The sequence below is a fragment of the Moschus berezovskii genome, chromosome Y (assembly GCF_049115385.1).
Source record: "Moschus berezovskii isolate FMDL1 chromosome Y, NW_MosBer_1.0, whole genome shotgun sequence".
Taxonomy (NCBI): domain Eukaryota; kingdom Metazoa; phylum Chordata; class Mammalia; order Artiodactyla; family Moschidae; genus Moschus; species Moschus berezovskii.
The window spans coordinates 641925-658812 of NC_142489.1; the positions used below are offsets into that span (position 1 = coordinate 641925).

At 39.2% G+C, this 16888-nt stretch overlaps 1 protein-coding gene across 2 annotated transcripts in view; it reads left to right on the forward strand.

Moving 5' to 3' along the window:
* Window positions 1-15429, forward strand: part of PDK3 (pyruvate dehydrogenase kinase 3) — a 78887-nt gene extending 63458 nt beyond the window's left edge. Inside the window, exons 9-12 of one of the 2 annotated variants that reach the window (XM_055438488.2) lie at window positions 4810-4920; window positions 7945-8058; window positions 10386-10517; window positions 14726-15429. In XM_055438488.2, coding sequence (XP_055294463.1) covers window positions 4810-4920; window positions 7945-8058; window positions 10386-10517; window positions 14726-14743 — 375 coding nt within the window. In that variant the 3' untranslated portion in view covers window positions 14744-15429. Of the gene's footprint in view, window positions 1-4809; window positions 4921-7944; window positions 8059-10385; window positions 10526-14725 lie in introns of both variants that reach the window. The other variant, XM_055438487.2, reaches the window with a different exon arrangement.
* Window positions 15430-16888: the final 1459 nt, after the last annotated feature.

Consider the following 16888-nt stretch of genomic DNA (forward strand, 5'->3'; position numbering starts at 1 on the left):
TTGCTATATCAATTTACATTCTCACCATCAGTGCAATAGGACTTTTATTGTTTGATGATGGCTGTTCTGACTGGTGTGAGATGATAACCTCATTGTAGGTTTTTTTTTTAATTTATTTATTTTAGTTGGAGGCTAATTACTTTCCAATATTGTAGTGGTTTTTGCCATACATTGATATGAATCAGCCATGGGTTTACATGTGTTCCCCATCCTGAACTCCCCTCCCACCTCCCTCCCTATCCCATCCCTCTGGGTCATCCCAGTGCACCAGCCCTGAGCACCTGTCTCATGCATCAAACCTGGACTGGTGATCTATTTCACATATGATAATATACATGTTTCAGTGCTATTCTTTCAGATCATCCCACCCTCACCTTCTCCTACAGAGTCCAAAAGACTGTTCTATACATCTGTGTCTTTTTCTGTCTCGCATACAGGGTTATCATTACCATCGTTCTAAATTCCATATATATGCATTAGTATACTATATTGGTGTTTTTCTTTCTGGCTTACTTCACTCTGTATAATAGGCTCCAGTTTCATCCACCTCATTAGAACTGATTCAAATGTATTCTTTTTAATGGCTGAGTGCTGAAGAATTGATGCTTTTGAACTGTGGTGTTGGAGAAGACTCTTGAGAGTCCCTTGTACCGCAAGGAGATCCAACCAGTCCATTCTAAGGGAGATCGATCCTGGGTGTTCATTGGAAGGACTGATGCTAAAGCTGAAACTGCAATACTTTGGCCACCTCATGCGACGAGTTGACTCACTGGAAAAGACTCTGATGCTGGGAAGGGTTGGGGGCGGGAGGAGAAGGGGACGACCGAGGATGAAATGGCTGGATGGCATCACCGACTCTGTGGACTTGAGTCTGAGTGAGCTCCGGGAGTTGGTGATGGACAGGGAGGCCTGGTGTGCTATGATTCATGGGGTCGCGGAGAGTCGGACACGACTGAGCGACTGAACTGAACTGAACTGAACTGATGTCCTCTGCCAGCATTCAGAAGTTGTTTTGTGGAGTTTGCTCAGTGTTCAAATGTTCTTTCAGTGAATTTGTGGGGAAGAAAGTGGTCTCCCCGTCCTATTCCTCCACCATCTTAGGACCGCCTCCCTCATTGTAGTTTTGATTTGCATTTCTCTAATAATTAGTGATAATGAGCATCTTTTCATGTGTCTATTGGCTGTTTATATGTCCTCTTCGAAGAAATCTGTTTAGGTCTTCTGCCTGTTTTTTTTTTTAATTGAAGGATAATTGCTTTACAGAATTTTGTGGTTTTCTGTCATACATCAACAAGAATCAGCCATAGGTACACCAATGTCCCCTTCCTCCTGAAGTTCCCTCCCATCTGCCTCCACATCCCACCCTTCTAGACTGTCATAGAGTCCCTGTTTGAGTTCCCTGAGTCATACAGCAAATTCCTGTTGGCTATCTATTTTACATATGATATTGTAAGTTTTCATGTTCCTCTGTTTGTACATCTCATCCTCTCCCTCCTTCACTCCCCCGTGTCCATAGGTCTGTTCTCTGTTTCTCCATTGCTGCCCTGAAAATAAATTCATCAGTACCATTTTTTTAGATTCCATATATATGTGTCAGTATGCGATATTTATATTTCTTTTTCTGACTTACTTCACTTTGTATATAGGCTCTAGGTTTTTGCATCAGGTGGCCAAAGTATTGGAGCTTCAGCATCAGTCCTTCAATGAATATTCAGTACTGATTTCCTCTAGGATGGACTGCTTGGATCTCCTTGCAGTATAAGGGACTCTCAAGAGTCTTCTCCAGCACCACAGTTCAAAAGCATCAATTCTTCGGCAATCAGCTTTCTTCACAGTCCAATTCTCACATCCATACATGACCACGGGAAAAACCATAGCCTTGACTAGACGGACCTTTGTCAGCAAAGTAATGTCTGCTTTTTAATATGCCGTCTAGGTTGGTCATAACTTTTCTTCTAAGGAGCAGCTGTCTTTTGATTTAATGGCTGCAGTCACCATCTGCAGTGATTTTGGAGCCCCCAAAGTTAAAGCCTCTTACTGTTTCCGTTGTTTCCCCATCTGTTTGCCACCATGATCTTGGTTTTCTGAATGTTGAGTTTTAAGCCAACTTTTTCACTCTCTTTCACTTTATTCCTAGCTTTTTAAGGAAGCTCCATACTATCTTCCATAGTGGCTGTATCAGTTTACATTCCCACCAGCAGTGCAAGAGGGTTCCGTTTTCTCCACACCCTCTCCAGCATTTATTGTTTGTAGACTTTTTGATGATGGCTATTCTAACTGGCGTGAGATGATAACCTCATTGTAGTTTTGATATGCATTTCTCTAAGTGACGTTGAGCATCTTTTCATGTGTTTGCTAGCCATCTGTATGTCTTCTTTGGAGAAATGTCTTTTTAGGTCTTTTCCCCACTTTTTGATTGGGCTGTTTGTTTTTCTGGTATTGAGTTGTATGAACTGCTTGTATGTTTTGGAAATTAATTCTTTGTCAGTTGTTTCATTTGCTATTATTTTCTGCCATTCTGAGGGTTGTCCTTTTACCTTGTTTGTAGTTTCCTTTGCTGTTTCTGCCAATTTTTTTTATTAAACTCTTTGTTTTTCAGATATTGAGCTATACGAGCTGCTTATATATCTTGGAGATTAATCCTTTGTCAGTTGTTTTGTTTGAAATTATTTTCTCCCACTCTGAGCGTTGTCTTTTAATCTTGTTTATTGTTTTCTTTGCTGGGCAAAAGGTTCTAAGTTTCATTAGGTCCCATTTGTTTATTTTTATTCTCGGAGCTGGATCAAAGAGGATTCTGCTGTGATTTATGTCAAAAAGTGTACTGCCTCTGTTTTTCTCTAAGAGCTTTATAGTTTCTGGCCTTATATTTAAGTCTTTAATCCATTTCGAGTTCATTTTTTGCATGGTGTTAGGAAGTGTTCTAGTTTCATTCTTTTACATGTAGGAGTCCAGTTTTCCCAGCAGCAATTATTGAAGAGACTGTCTTTTCTCCATTGTGTATTCTTGCCTCCTTTGTAAAAGATAAGGTGCCCATAGGTGTGTGGGTTTATCTCTAGACTGTCTTGTTCCATTGGTTTATATTTCTGTTTCTGTGCCAGTACCATACTGTCTTGATGACTAACTTTGTTGTATAGTCTGGAAAGTTGATTGCTCCAGCACCATTTTTCTTTCTTCAAGATTGCTTTGGCTATTCAGGATCTTTTATGTTTCCATATGAATTGTGAAATATTTTTGTTCTAGTTCTTTGAAAAATACCATTGGTAGTTTCATAGGAATTGCATTGAATCTGTAGATTGCTTTGGGTAGTATAGTCATTTTCACAGTATTGTTTCTTCCAATCCAAGAACATGGTATATCTCTCCATCTGTTTGTGTCTTCTTTTATTTCTTTCATCTCTGTCTTATGGTTTTCTGTATACAGGTCTTTTATCTCTTTAGGTTTACTCCTAAGTACTTTATTCTTTTCGCTGTAATGGTGAATGGAATTGTTTCCTTAATTTCTCTTCCCAATTTTTCATTGTTAGCTGATAGGAATGCAAATTGATCTCTGTGTATTTTATATCCTGTGAGTTTACTATATTAATTGATTAGCTCTAATAATTTTCTGGTGGCATCTTTAGGGTTTTCTATGTATGGTATCATGTCATCTGCAAAGAGTAAGAGTTTTACTTCTCCTTTTTCAATCTGGATTCCTTTTCTTTTTCTTCTCTGATTGCCATGACTAGGACTTCCAAAACTATGTTGAATAATAGCGGCAAGAGTGGGCACCCTTGTCTTGTTCCTGATCTTAGAGGATATGCTCTCAGTTTTTCACCATTGAGAGAAATGTTTGCTGTGGGTGTGTCATATATGGTCTTTATTATGTTATGATATACTGTGGTGTGCTTAGTCGCTCAGTCATGTCTGACTATTTGTGCCCCTATGGACTGTGGCCCGCCAGGCTCCTCTGTCCATGGGGATTCTCCATGGGGTCAGCATCCAATAGGCTTGGGTTTGAGATCTTGATCAGCTCCCTAAAAATGCGGTTCTAATGAAGTTTAAACAAGGCAAGAATACTGGAGTGGGTTGCCATGACCTCCTCCAGGGGATCTTCTCAACCCAGGGATTGAACCCAGGTCTCCTGCGTTACAGGCAGATTCTTTACCATCTGAGCTACGATGGAAGCCCATTATATTGAGATAGGTTCCTTCTATGCCTCCTTTCTGGAGAGTTTTTATCATAAATGAGTATGGAATTTTATCAAAGACTCTCCATTTATTGAGATGATCATATGGTTTTTATATTTCAGTTTATTAATATTGTATATCACATTGATTGATTCACGAATGTTGAAGAATCCTTGCATCCCTGGGATAAAGCCCATGTGATCATGATATATGATCCTTTTAATGTGTTAATTGGATTCTGTTTGCTAGAATTTTGTTGAGAATTTTTGCGTCTATGTTCATCATTGATATTGGCCTGTGGTTTTGGTATCAAGATGATGGTCACCTCGTAGAATGAGTTTGGGAGTTTTTATTTGTAAGTACTGCATTAGATCCTTGGCTTAAGTTACCTTGTTTAAACTTCATTAGAACCGCATTTTTAGGGAGCTGATCAAGATCTCAAACCCAAGCCTATTGGATGCTGACCCCAGTTGCACACCTCCTTTGTTTTATACCATTCACAAAAGGACCATATTTCTTTGGGAGTAGAAGCCCTTGCACAGTTTAGAGTAATCTGGCATGTACTTTATGTAATGAACTCCTTGCCACCTGCTAAGTATATTGATGATGACATTTTCTTCTTTTAATGTTTTTGTATGTTACAGATAAGTGACCTAGGTGGTGGGGTTCCACTCCGAAAAATAGATCGCCTTTTTAACTACATGTATTCAACTGCTCCGAGACCTAGCCTGGAGCCTACCCGAGCCGCCCCATTGGTAAGCCTCTCAAGCTGTTGCTGGAGGAAGGACCATTAACATGAGAAGGGACAGGGCGGGCTGTTTCCCCAGGGTGTTGCATTAGCCTTGTTGAATTTGAATGTTTTCCACCTGGTTTGAAGGAGGGGGCATTTTATGTTACTGCTACTTTCTTTATGACTCTTTTGGCCTCAGATTTCTTCTCTAATTTGTGTGTAAAAAGCACTCAGACCTGAGTGCCTACCTTCCCAATAGAGAGAAAAACGTCATGGTTAAGACTGCTGCCAGAGCACCATTTACCACCTGGTGTTCCCCTTGGCGGGGGTGGAAGTTTAATAGCAGGTGAACGGGGAACAGCACCGTGTGTCTGGCTGCAGCAGGCTCTGGGTGCTGCATACCTCCATGGCTTGGATCAGCCAGGGCCTTTGAACTTCCCCCGCCAAATTTGTTTATATAATTAAATGTTAAATTATGAACACATTACATTTTTTACATGAAATAACATAAGCAGGAAACATATAGGTTGTGTATGAATTTTCAGAGTCTTTTCTGTCTCACTGTGGAAATAATCTTCAGCTCTATTAAGGCAGTGAGGAAAGCCTCTGGTTACCATGGCAGCATTTAGATCCTGGTAAGGCCACACTTTCTTCCCCCACTGAGTGTTTCTAATTGACAAACAACAATTGAACCCTTTGTCATTAAACACAGCAACATGGCTATCATTCTGCGAAATAGTTCAGGGTGTACATTTTCAAGTCTTACCTGCCTGATAAGCACATAAGATTATGTTTTATTTGTATGAATAAAATCCAACACTTAGCATCATTTATTCAAGACAGAGTTTGTTAACACAGCATATTGAAAGCAGAGAGGAAGTCATTTATATAGGATTCAAGAAAATATTTGAGAGATCAGTTTTGAAACCCATCACCTTGACTAGTTTCTGGTACCTACTTAAACAAATGTCAAAAGGAAAACAAAATGCCACAAGCAAATCTAGAGCCTTCACCAGTTTAAAAGGAATATGGATCATCTCTTCCAGGTCTCAAAATAGCATCTTGAGGACAGCTGTGATGTCATTTTTTTTTTTTTTATGAAACTGAACAATTGAAGTAAAAGGGTTTTAAAAAGTGTGCATCCAACCTCACATGTTATAGATGAGGAAATGAGGTTACCTGTTTGTCCAAGGTCATTGAGCTCATGATGGTCAAGCCGGCACTGGCCATGTCTGTCTGCATTCTTTCCAGTGTGCTATGTGGCTCTACTTTTGAAGAAATGCTTGCACTAGCATGTTTCCCAGTTAGCTCTCCTCAGCCTGTAAGCGGGCATGTGGGTATGTACTACTAGGAAATGTAATTTCAGCATCAAGCACTTTACTGTGTTACAGCCCTGTGCTGTGACACACACATTTCTCTTTTGGAAATGTCATCCCAGCCAACTCCTATTGATCCTTTGACACCCTGGGAAGACTTTCCAGAACCTGACCAAATCTGAGGTAGAGGCCTCTCCTTTGTGTTCCGTGGGACCCTGGGGTCACCTGTCACCTCACACTCGTGACTGCATTGGGCTCAGGTGTTCTCAGCTGTTCCCTGGGAGCCGGCTCTGGGCCTTGCTGGACTGGAGGAGGTAGGTTTCCTCAGCCTCTTCCAGAGTCCACTGATTTCTTTGCTACGGTGACCTCAGTCACTATTTCGGCTGTCTTGTCTTTGCTCCTGGCTGTGTTCTGCCTGTCTTGCAGCCCTTCCATGATGGTGCACTCTATCACACCCAACCCTTGAGTTAGGCCCTAACCCCAAGGGAGGGAATCTAGGAAAGCTGTTAGAAAGCAGTTGAAAGCTGCAGAACTTAGTAAAATTACTGCTGTGTGGTAGCCATCATGGCAGCTTCCATTTCTTTCATTCTGCTGTGTCTTAGACACTGTCCCAAGACTTTACACTCCATATATCATTTAATTCTTACAGCAGCTCTTATATAAGCTTTTTATTACATTTTTCGGATAAGAAAACAGTCTTAGGTTGAGCAAACTAGTTGCACAAAAGTGGATTTCACCTGTCTGAACCTAAAGCCCACTCAGCCACTGGTGTGTATTTGCCCACTGCTTCCTTCACTAACCTGTTGGTGGACTTAATCAGAGGGGCCAAAGCTTGAGGAACAGCCTCTTCCTCTCCAACCCAGAGTTTTTGTAATTAGTCTCAGTTGTTCTTATTCTTGTCAGTATCGGAGATCATTTTTTTTTTCCCCCTGTTACAGTCAGGGTTCTATGACACAGAGATACAGGAGGGTACTGGCATTGCTTTCTTGTCTCTAAAAATACATGGACGACCACATGTCAAAATACTGTAGTGTTCCCGCAGCTTTAGGAAGTAGCCCTTAGGAGATCACCTTCTTTTCATTGTGTTAGCCTTGGTACTGGTAGGTTTCAACTCCTGTGCTACTCAATTGAATGTTCACTATAAAGAGCAAAGAAATCAGTTAATAGAACTCTGGAATGATGTGGTTTAGTTAAGTTTCCAGTTCAAATTCCACTTGATTTGGGATTTGTTTTTAAACAATGCTAAACAGTTGCTTTAAAACATTAAAAAAGCATTAGTCTCCTGGGAGAAGGAGTTGCAACCCATTCACTCCAGTATTCTTACCTGGGAAATCCCATGGACAGAGGAGCCTGATGGGCTATAGTCCATGGGATTGCAAGAGAGTTAGACATGACTTAGTGACTAAATAACGACAACATGGATTTGTCAGTTTCTGCTATGTGAGTACTATAAGAAGCTAAATAATTAAAAGCATTATTTGTGACATTAAAAAAAAGTATCAGTCAAAATAGGAGTGTTTCTATTCTTTTCCAAACACGTGAGAAATATTTTTGGAGGATGAAAATAGATTGTTTGCCATAGATGAGTATATGTATGTCATAGTATGGGTTGGGTCAATGTATTTGCTTTAAATATGAATCAAGAATTGATTCTAATCTTTCAGATGGTCTTCAGACTCAACATGTTAGCATTTTGTGCCTTTCTCAGTATATTAATTTTCTTTTCTCAATAGGCTGGATTTGGTTATGGATTGCCAATTTCTCGTCTGTATGCTAGATATTTTCAAGGAGATCTAAAACTCTATTCTATGGAAGGCGTGGGTACTGATGCTGTCATTTATTTAAAGGTACTGCATTTTATTTCTGTTACAGGAAAGCATCTTTACTTTTTAAAGCTGTAAGTTCTAATAACTAAAGCAGATTAGCACTGTATCATCATCTCATATTATATATATGAATAATCATATATATATGATTATATATATATATGAATTCTTATATTCAACTAGGATTTACTTCACTTTTACGTGAAAACCAAGTTATGACCTACCCTTGATTTTATGCTCAGAGCAAAATAGGAAATATGGAGATATGAAAATTTAAATACTGAGTTTTAAAAACCTTAATTCTAAGTTGTGATTTTTAAAATTTGCATATCCATTAAAAGGACTCATTTAAAAGACAGATTTTCATAAACTGAAGTCTTTTATTTTAGAGACTTGCTGGCTTAAAGTTGCAAGATTTCGGTGCTTATGTTTACCTAAAAGTCTGATCAGATAACAAAGTTCTCTGTAATACAAGTTTTCTCATTCAGTGGTGGTATCAAACTTTTATTTACTTCTAAACTCTAGAATATCACAGCAAACTGTGGAAAATTCTGAAAGAGATGGGAATACCAGACCACCTGATCTGCTTGAGAAATTTCTTGAGAAGTCTGTATGCAGGTCAGGAAGCGACAGTTAGAATTGGACAGGGAACAACAGACTGGTTCCAAATAGGGAAAGGAGTACATCAAGGCTGTATATTGTCACCCTGCTTATTTAACTTATATGCAGAGTACATCATGAGAAATGCCAGGCTGGATGAAGCACAAGCTGGAATCAAGATTGCCAGGAGAGATATCAGTCACCTCAGATAAAGAGATGACACCACCATTATGGCAGAAGGCGAAGAAGAACTAAAGAGACTCTTGATGAAAGTGAAAGAGGAGAGTGAAAGGCTGGCTTAAAACTCAACATTCAGAAAACTAAGATCATGGCATCTGGTCCCATCACTTCATGGCAAATAGATGGGGAAACAGTGGAAACAGTGGCAGACTTTATTTTTCTGGGCTTCAAAATCACTGTGGATGGTGATTACAGCCATGAAATTAAAAGATGCTTACTCTTGGAAGGAAAGTTATGACCAACCTAGACAACATATTAAAAAGCAGAGAAATTACTTTGCCAACAAAGGTCCGTCTAGTCAAGGCTATGGTTTTTCCATTAGTCATGTTTGGGTGTGAGAGTTGGACTGTAAAGAAAGCTGAGCGCCAAAGAATTGATGCTTTTGAACTGTGGTGCTGGAGAAGACTCTTGAGAGTCCCTTGGACTGCAAGGAGGTCCAACCAGTCCATCCTAAAGGAGATCAGTCCTGAATATTCATTGGAAGGACTGATACTGAAGCTGAAACTCCAATACTTTGGCCACCTGATGTGAAGAACTGACTCGTTTGAAAAGACCCTGATGCTGGGAAAGATTGAAGGCAGAAGGAGAAGGAGATGACAGAGGATGAGATGGTTGGATGGCATCACCGACTCAATGGACATGAGTTTGAGCAAGCTCCGGGAGTTGGTGATGGACAGGAAGGCCTGGTGTGCTGCAGTCCATGGGGTCACAAAGAGTTGGACACGACTGAGTGACTGAACTGAACTGAAACTCTAGAATATTTGGAGTACTTTTTGATTATGTAATAGGGGCACATTGTATGAAATTTTAAAGCTGTGAAAGGGAAAACTGTCTCCCATTACTGGCCCAGAGCCACTGGATTCTCTTTTCTGGGGTGACCATGGGTACCAGTTTCATGTGAATCCTCTTAGAAGTTGATTCTGTATTGATAAACATATGGAGAGAGAATCTAATTTTTTTCATACCAGTGATTACTTTAGCCCATGTTCTTTTTTACTTTCCAATATATCTTGGAGATACTTCCATATCAGTTCACGTAGAACTGGCTCATCCTTTTAACAGCTGTGTAGTGTTTTATATGTTATATCATAAAATAACCCTTTATTTGGGGTGTTTATCTTAGATGCCAGTACATAGAAACAATATGCTATTTGATATCACTTTATGAGCTTATATTTATAAATCTACTGTGAAACTTTATTTCTTCAGGGCCCTCTGGGAGAGCATTTATACCCAGTGACGATTGGATATCTTTATCAGTATTAACTGAACAAAAATGGTTTTTGTTCTCGTCATGTTTACTGGTTTTTCATGAGTGAATGTTTTTATTCCTTTAAAAAAAACTTTAATTTCATCCTGTCCAATCTAAGTAAAATGCTAAAATGTAACTTTCGTATACCTCCACATTAAGGTTTCTGATACTTTGAATAGTAAAATTTGAGTTAGTATTTCACATGAGCAAGATGACACTGTAGACCTTTAGTACACATTTTTGTTTCTCTCCTTAGGCCCTTTCAAGTGAATCATTTGAGAGACTTCCGGTTTTTAACAAGTCCGCATGGCGCCATTACAAGAGCACAGCTGAAGCTGACGATTGGAGCAATCCCAGCAGTGAGCCCAGGGATGCTTCTAAATACAAGGCAAAACAGTAATTGACTACTTTTCTATTACAAAACAGCTGATTTTTCCTCAGAGTCTACCAGTCAGATGATTGATATTTTCAGCCACATCTTTGTGGTTTTGCCACTGGTAAAGCAAAGTGATCCCTAAAGAAAGATGGGAGTATTTTTTTACCCCAGACAGGAAGGATAGCAAGAACTGGGTCACCAGAGTAGCCATTTCAGGAGAGGACCTGATGTTCTGGGAGTCCTTGCCCTATGGAGGTATTAAAAGCAGTAAGCAGGGTGTGTATCCTGCCACGAATCTTATTTAAAAAGTAATTCAGTTTGTCATCATCCATAGAATTGACAGAAGAATGTTTAGAGAAAGTCTGTAGATGGATTGAAACCAGAAAAATAAAAAAGTTAAAATTATCAATCAAGGTAAACAGTAGGTTTATCCATATAACCAATTATTATTATTCAGCCCTTAAAAGGAATAAAGTTGTGACATGCTACAGTATAGATAAACCTTGAAGTCATTATGGTAAGTGAAATAATCCAGACCCCGAAGGACAGATACTGTATGCTTCAACTTATGTAAGGCACCTGAAGAAAGTAGAATGGTGGTTGCCATGGTTGAGGAGTAGGGGAAAAGCAAATTTAGTGTTTAATGAGGACAGAGTTTCATTGGAGAAAGATGAAAAAGTTCTGGAGATGGATGGTGGTACAACACTGTGAATATACTGAATGCTGCTGAGCTGTACACTTAATAAAACATTTTTTTCCATATTAACCAGAGGGTAAACTTTACGTATAGTTTACCACAATAAAAAAAAAATGAAGAAAATGATCAATCACAGAATAGTGAGTTTTACTACTTTGTGGTAATAACGACAATAAATAATCCAGTCTTTGGTTTCCAGTTTTCTTTCTTCTGATGATCTTTAAGCTCCAACACTACTAGCAACAGTAAGGGTTCTGATTATTTGTTTAATTTAACCTTTTAATAATTGAAAAGCAGTATATGTACACTGTTAAAAAATATAAATAAGCAAAAAAAAAAGAGAAACTATTGTATTCTTATAATCCAGAGATTACCATTCTTAGAGCTTTATCTGTGTCCTTCCAGGTGTTTTGCTGTTTGTATATATGTATATGTATTTTTCCCCAAATGAGATCATACTTTTCATACTGTCGTGTCAGCCTAGTTTTATTTCATTTAACCATCTCCATCTTTCTGTGTCATTATATTTTCATCATGAAAATTTGCCTGATTTGTCCCAAAGACAAATCAATTCCAGGACCACATAACACATCTGAGTAGGTCTCTAGATTTTAATGTAGAACAGTTTTTTGTTATTGAAAGACCATACCAGTTGTCCTGCAAAAATGTCCCACCTTGATTTGTTTGATTTTTTTTTCTTTGAAACCCTGGCTCTCCCGTAAACTGAAAGTACATCTGAAGGCTCAGTGGAGCATTTTTTTTTTTGCTCGAGTATTAAATAAATATGGATGCAGAATTACACTCTGAGACCCATGCAGTTCGGTTGATCCAGTGTTAGTAATGTTAAGACTGCCCATAATTCAGATGATGACTGACTGGTCCCTCCACAATGAGGTTAATTTTCCCTTCTCAATTAGAAAATGATCTGCGTAGTGTTACTTTGACACCATACAACCATCACTTAGGGGTTATTAAGACCAATTGAGAAACTTGGCCTGAATCAGTAATTTTGTTAATGTTTATAAAATGATGAGATTTTTGTTAGTGTCATTCCTTTGACAATTAGCTGACATTTTCCTATCAAGTTTTTCCTCATCAGCTAAGGTCATTTAGGTACCTTCTGAAGTACAGTTCTTCCTGGCAAGGCAGGATAGGCATTTAACTCTTTCTTTTAAATTGCAAATTTTCCAGGACGATGTTGAGTTGGAAACCACCTTAAATGGCAATGGGTGAGTTTCAGGCTTCCTTTTTTTTAAGTTGTAAAGGCAGTGGCACCCCACTCTAGTACTCTTGCCTGGAAAATCCCATGGACAGAGGAACCTGATAGGCTGTAGTCCATGGGGTCATGAAGAGTCGGACACAACTGAGCGACTTCACTTTCACTTTTCACTTTCATGCATTGGAGAAGACAATGGCAACCCACTCCAGTGTTCTTGCCTGGAGAATCCCAGGGACGGGGGAGCCTGGTGGGCTTCCGTCTATGGGGTCGCACAGAGTCGGACACGACTGAAGGGAATTAGCAGCAGCAGCAGCAGCATGGATGTTGTAGATTTTTATTGCTTTGTTGGTATATTTTGGTCAATATTTAACATATATATAAAAAGTGTACATATATAAAGTTTGTAACATGATGAATTTTTATATCTGTATCTCCAGGACCCGAAAAGGCCACTATGTAGTCACACTCTTCTCCTTTTTCCCTCCCCACCATGTAACCATTACTTCAACTCTATCATCTATCACTATATCTGACTCTCTTCTCTTCTTGAATTTAAAATAAATGGAACATACAGTGCATGCTCTTTTTGTGTCTGTCACTGCATGTAGTGGCCATCTTTTTGATGCTGAAATTGGCACACCTTTGGCCATTGGAAGCTATTTCGAGCCAGATCCTTTATGTTCCACTGGTGAAATCCTGTTGGCCTTTGAAAGCTTCCTTGCTTTCTGGCCCAAGAGGATGTCCTAAGTTCATCTCATACTAAGACTCCTGTTTACTTTTAATGGGTATTAGAGACCCTAATCTGGGAGCTGGAGGTGTACATGACATCTTTCCTAGTCTTCTTTTCTGGACAGACCTATAAAACATGATTTAAGATACATAAGTTCACGTTGATTTTTTAATTCTCTCTTAACATTGTAATATTTCTCCCTAATATATTTTAATTGTATATATTTCCTCTTACCCTGAAAACCTTGATTCCTAACACAGTGCAACAGACAGGTATTTGTAGGCAAATAGAGTTTGTATAGCTTTGTGACTTTGTACCGTTATAGTAGCATTGGTCTTTTCTGATGAAGGATGTAAAAGGTTATTTATATTGCTACTTTTTTTCCTCTGGAAGTATTGTGATGGGCTTTTCTCTGCAATATTGCTGCATTGGTCACTCACCTCAAATGATGAAATTTAGAGGAGTTTGTTTTATGCACGTGAGTGTGAGCGTGCACACAGGTGTGTGTATACACATATACACACCATCCCTGGCCAAGGTTAAGCTAAATCAGCTTGAAACACCTGGCTCAATTTCCCTTGATTCCATTTTCAGTTTGTATAAGTCAAGTAGTATATTGGGCATCAGTATGAGTAGTTTATTCCAGCGATGGCTCTGATAGGGGGAATTATTGGGGTAGCACAGAAAACGGTCTTTATGAACATTAAGGTCCATTTGGATTGTAAAAAGATGGCTTTAGTTGAATATTGTAAAAGCCTATTTAAATAGTTTAGCAGGTTGTATACTGTAATTAAGTATGAGTCTTAATTCTTTATAAAGGATGATACATTATTATTTAGGGGAAATTTTATTTATTTATTTATTGATCATGCTGGGCAGCATGCATCATCTTAGTTCCCTGACTAGGGATCAAACCCATGCCCTCTGCATTGAGAACACAGAGTCTTAACCACTGGACCACCAGGGAAGTCCCTGAGTCTTCATTTCTGATATCTTATTAGGCAAATAAATGTTATCAGAAAGCAGTTTTTAAGATTCTAAAATGGCTACCCTGACGCTGAAAATTTTTCACTTAACAGAAATAGGATAATTGGTGGCAACCTTGGGAAAGTATTTAGTAGTTCTAGTAAATTCATTAGGTGAACGGGAAATGCTAAGAAAATTTATTTTCTAAGCAGATTTTTAATTACAACTTTATTGAGATATAATTCAGATACCATAAAAGTCACCCTTTGAAAGCATACAACTCAGTGGTTTTTAGTAAATTCCCAGGGCAGTGTGCTCCTCACCACTGTCTGATTTTAGACTATATTCACCATCCCCCAAAGAAACCCCATGCCCATTGGCAGTGGTTCCTCATTTCTAAGCAGGTTTTTCACTGAGAGGAAGGAACTGCTTTTAATATGTCATTAAATGTGAATTCTTTTTCTGTAGTAACTATAGAGAATAATTCTGAGATAAGATGTGGGTTTTTGAATTGTCATGTAACTAAATGCTCTGAGTACATCTCAGTTACAATAGAGAAGGTTGGCCTCATGAACTCACTGGGGCTGTCCGCATTATTTTCTTTGTAGGGACAAGATGAAGACTAACAGAACTTTGTAAAGAACTGGATGCTTCAGTCCTCTCCGTGAGAAAACATGGCCTTCTGCAAGTCACCGAGAAAAGAACTCCTTTCCTCCACCAACTCTGAATGTGGCGCTATAGATAATCCAGTGCTTGAATGTGTATTTTTCTCCATATAAGTGGGACCTTTTCCACAGAAGTTTCCTGTAGCTACTTCATGTCTTCCACTAAAGTAGTAACTTGAGTCATTTTTCATAGTATGTTGCTGTGGTTTGGTTGGCGCCTGTCGTAAGGGGACACAGAGCCTTATTAGTGCCTGTGCCCTCATACCTCCGTCTTCTTTATCACAGACTGTCTACAGTCTCCCCAGATGTCTCACCTCCCTCCCCATTCCAGATACAGCCTATCTCTACTGCTGCTCTTTGTGACCAAATACCGTGTTTGTCCCAAACCACCAGCTAAGGCCTTGGTGAGTCTGGAATTTGAAGACATCAGATAAGCGAGTCTTGATTTTTTGGTCCCAGAGCCCTTCCTCTCTCTTATGCATCCCTCTTCACTCTCTGCTTTGGACTCTGGCCTTCTTCCATCTGACCAGATTCTCATTATGAGCTGTAGATACTCTCATGTTAGATCTCCCTCTTGGGTGCACTGATTTCATTTTGAAATTCATTTGTATACTTCCATTCTGTTGATTAAAGTGTTCCAAAAATTGTCTTGGAATTTTTCACTTAGCTGCTTGGTTTCAAAGATCTTAAGTGAGAACCTACCTTCAAGTCATTATCCAGTTTGTACAGAGTGGGAAGTGACGTTTTTATGCTTGTGTAACAGTTTACCACTGAATACGGTCCTTTTGTCACATCATGTTCCTTTGTAGTTTTCTAAGTCCCTGTGGTGATGCGCTCTGCTAGGTGTAAAATAGGCCATCGAAGGGAAAAGTTCTTTCTAGTTTCTTTGGAACATGCCCCAGGTCATCATCGTTTATATTTTCATGACGTTTAGCCTGCTTTAGAATTGTCGTGTCACGTTTACCCTTAGAAACACAAGCTCTCTGAGAGTCTGGATTTAAAACCCACAACTTAAAACAGCTCTGCAGGGTGTGTTTCTCTCCACTAATATTTTTCATATATTTATCATCTACTTTGGCTTCTGCCCTCTTTTAACATCCATATAAGTGTTTCTCCATCTAGTGTTGAAGTGTTGAGTCCACTGATTTCAAAGCTGTCACTGGTAAAGTATTCCTCCTCCTCTAGACATATGATAGTACTAACCCTCTTTTCGCCGCTGCCATCTCAGTGGGCTTTTCCCCTGGATGGAGCCGTGTTCTGACCCACTGCACTCACGTGGAGGACAACTCTGTTTCTCTTTGTTCCACCAAAGCTAATACTCTTTCATTACATTACCTGAGCTCATGGTGTCTTTCGGAAGACTTCATCTCTTCCATCCTTAGAAGACTCTCATCAGGGAACTCATAATCTAGTCTGGTAAGAAAAAGACCAACGTTACTTCCAAGATACAAGTAATGAGATGGTCTGCATAAAGGCCTGTTTTTTGAAGGTTGAGTCAGTGTCTTGGGAATGGGGCTGTTCTATGAGATATAAAGATGTAAAAAAAAATGGCCTTCAAGTTTAAATACCCCAGCTTTCCAATAAATGTCAGCTCGTCTATCAACCTCTTCCTTGGCCTCCCTTTCCAGCCACAGCCCTTTACACTTCTATGCATGATACACTGGAGGGGATCATATTGCTCTCTTTTCAGGTCTTTTTTGAAACTGAAGATGTCTTTCAGTGTTTTAATGACTTCATTGATAGTCCTTTACTGATGTACGTTCTGGCTTAACTGTCTGACTCCAGGACAGTCCTGCCTCTCCTGTCTTTGTTTTCTTTTTCTTTTTTTTAAATTGTGTCTTCGTTTTCTGAATTAAGAAATTAACTCTGCTTCCAAAGCAACCATAAGGAGAGTTTCAGGAACATCTTGCATTCACACAGTTCAGCCACCTCAAGTATTCATTTCTCCTTTCTCTTTGCTGTGCTTTGTCTCTAGGTATCTGGTCATGTTTTTACATGTTGTAATATACATAGACATTAACCGTTTTTCAGCTAAATTTGTTTAGTTCTCCCAATTCCCCTGCACTTCCCTGTCATTTCCTCAATTTCAAGCATCTACTTTTTGAA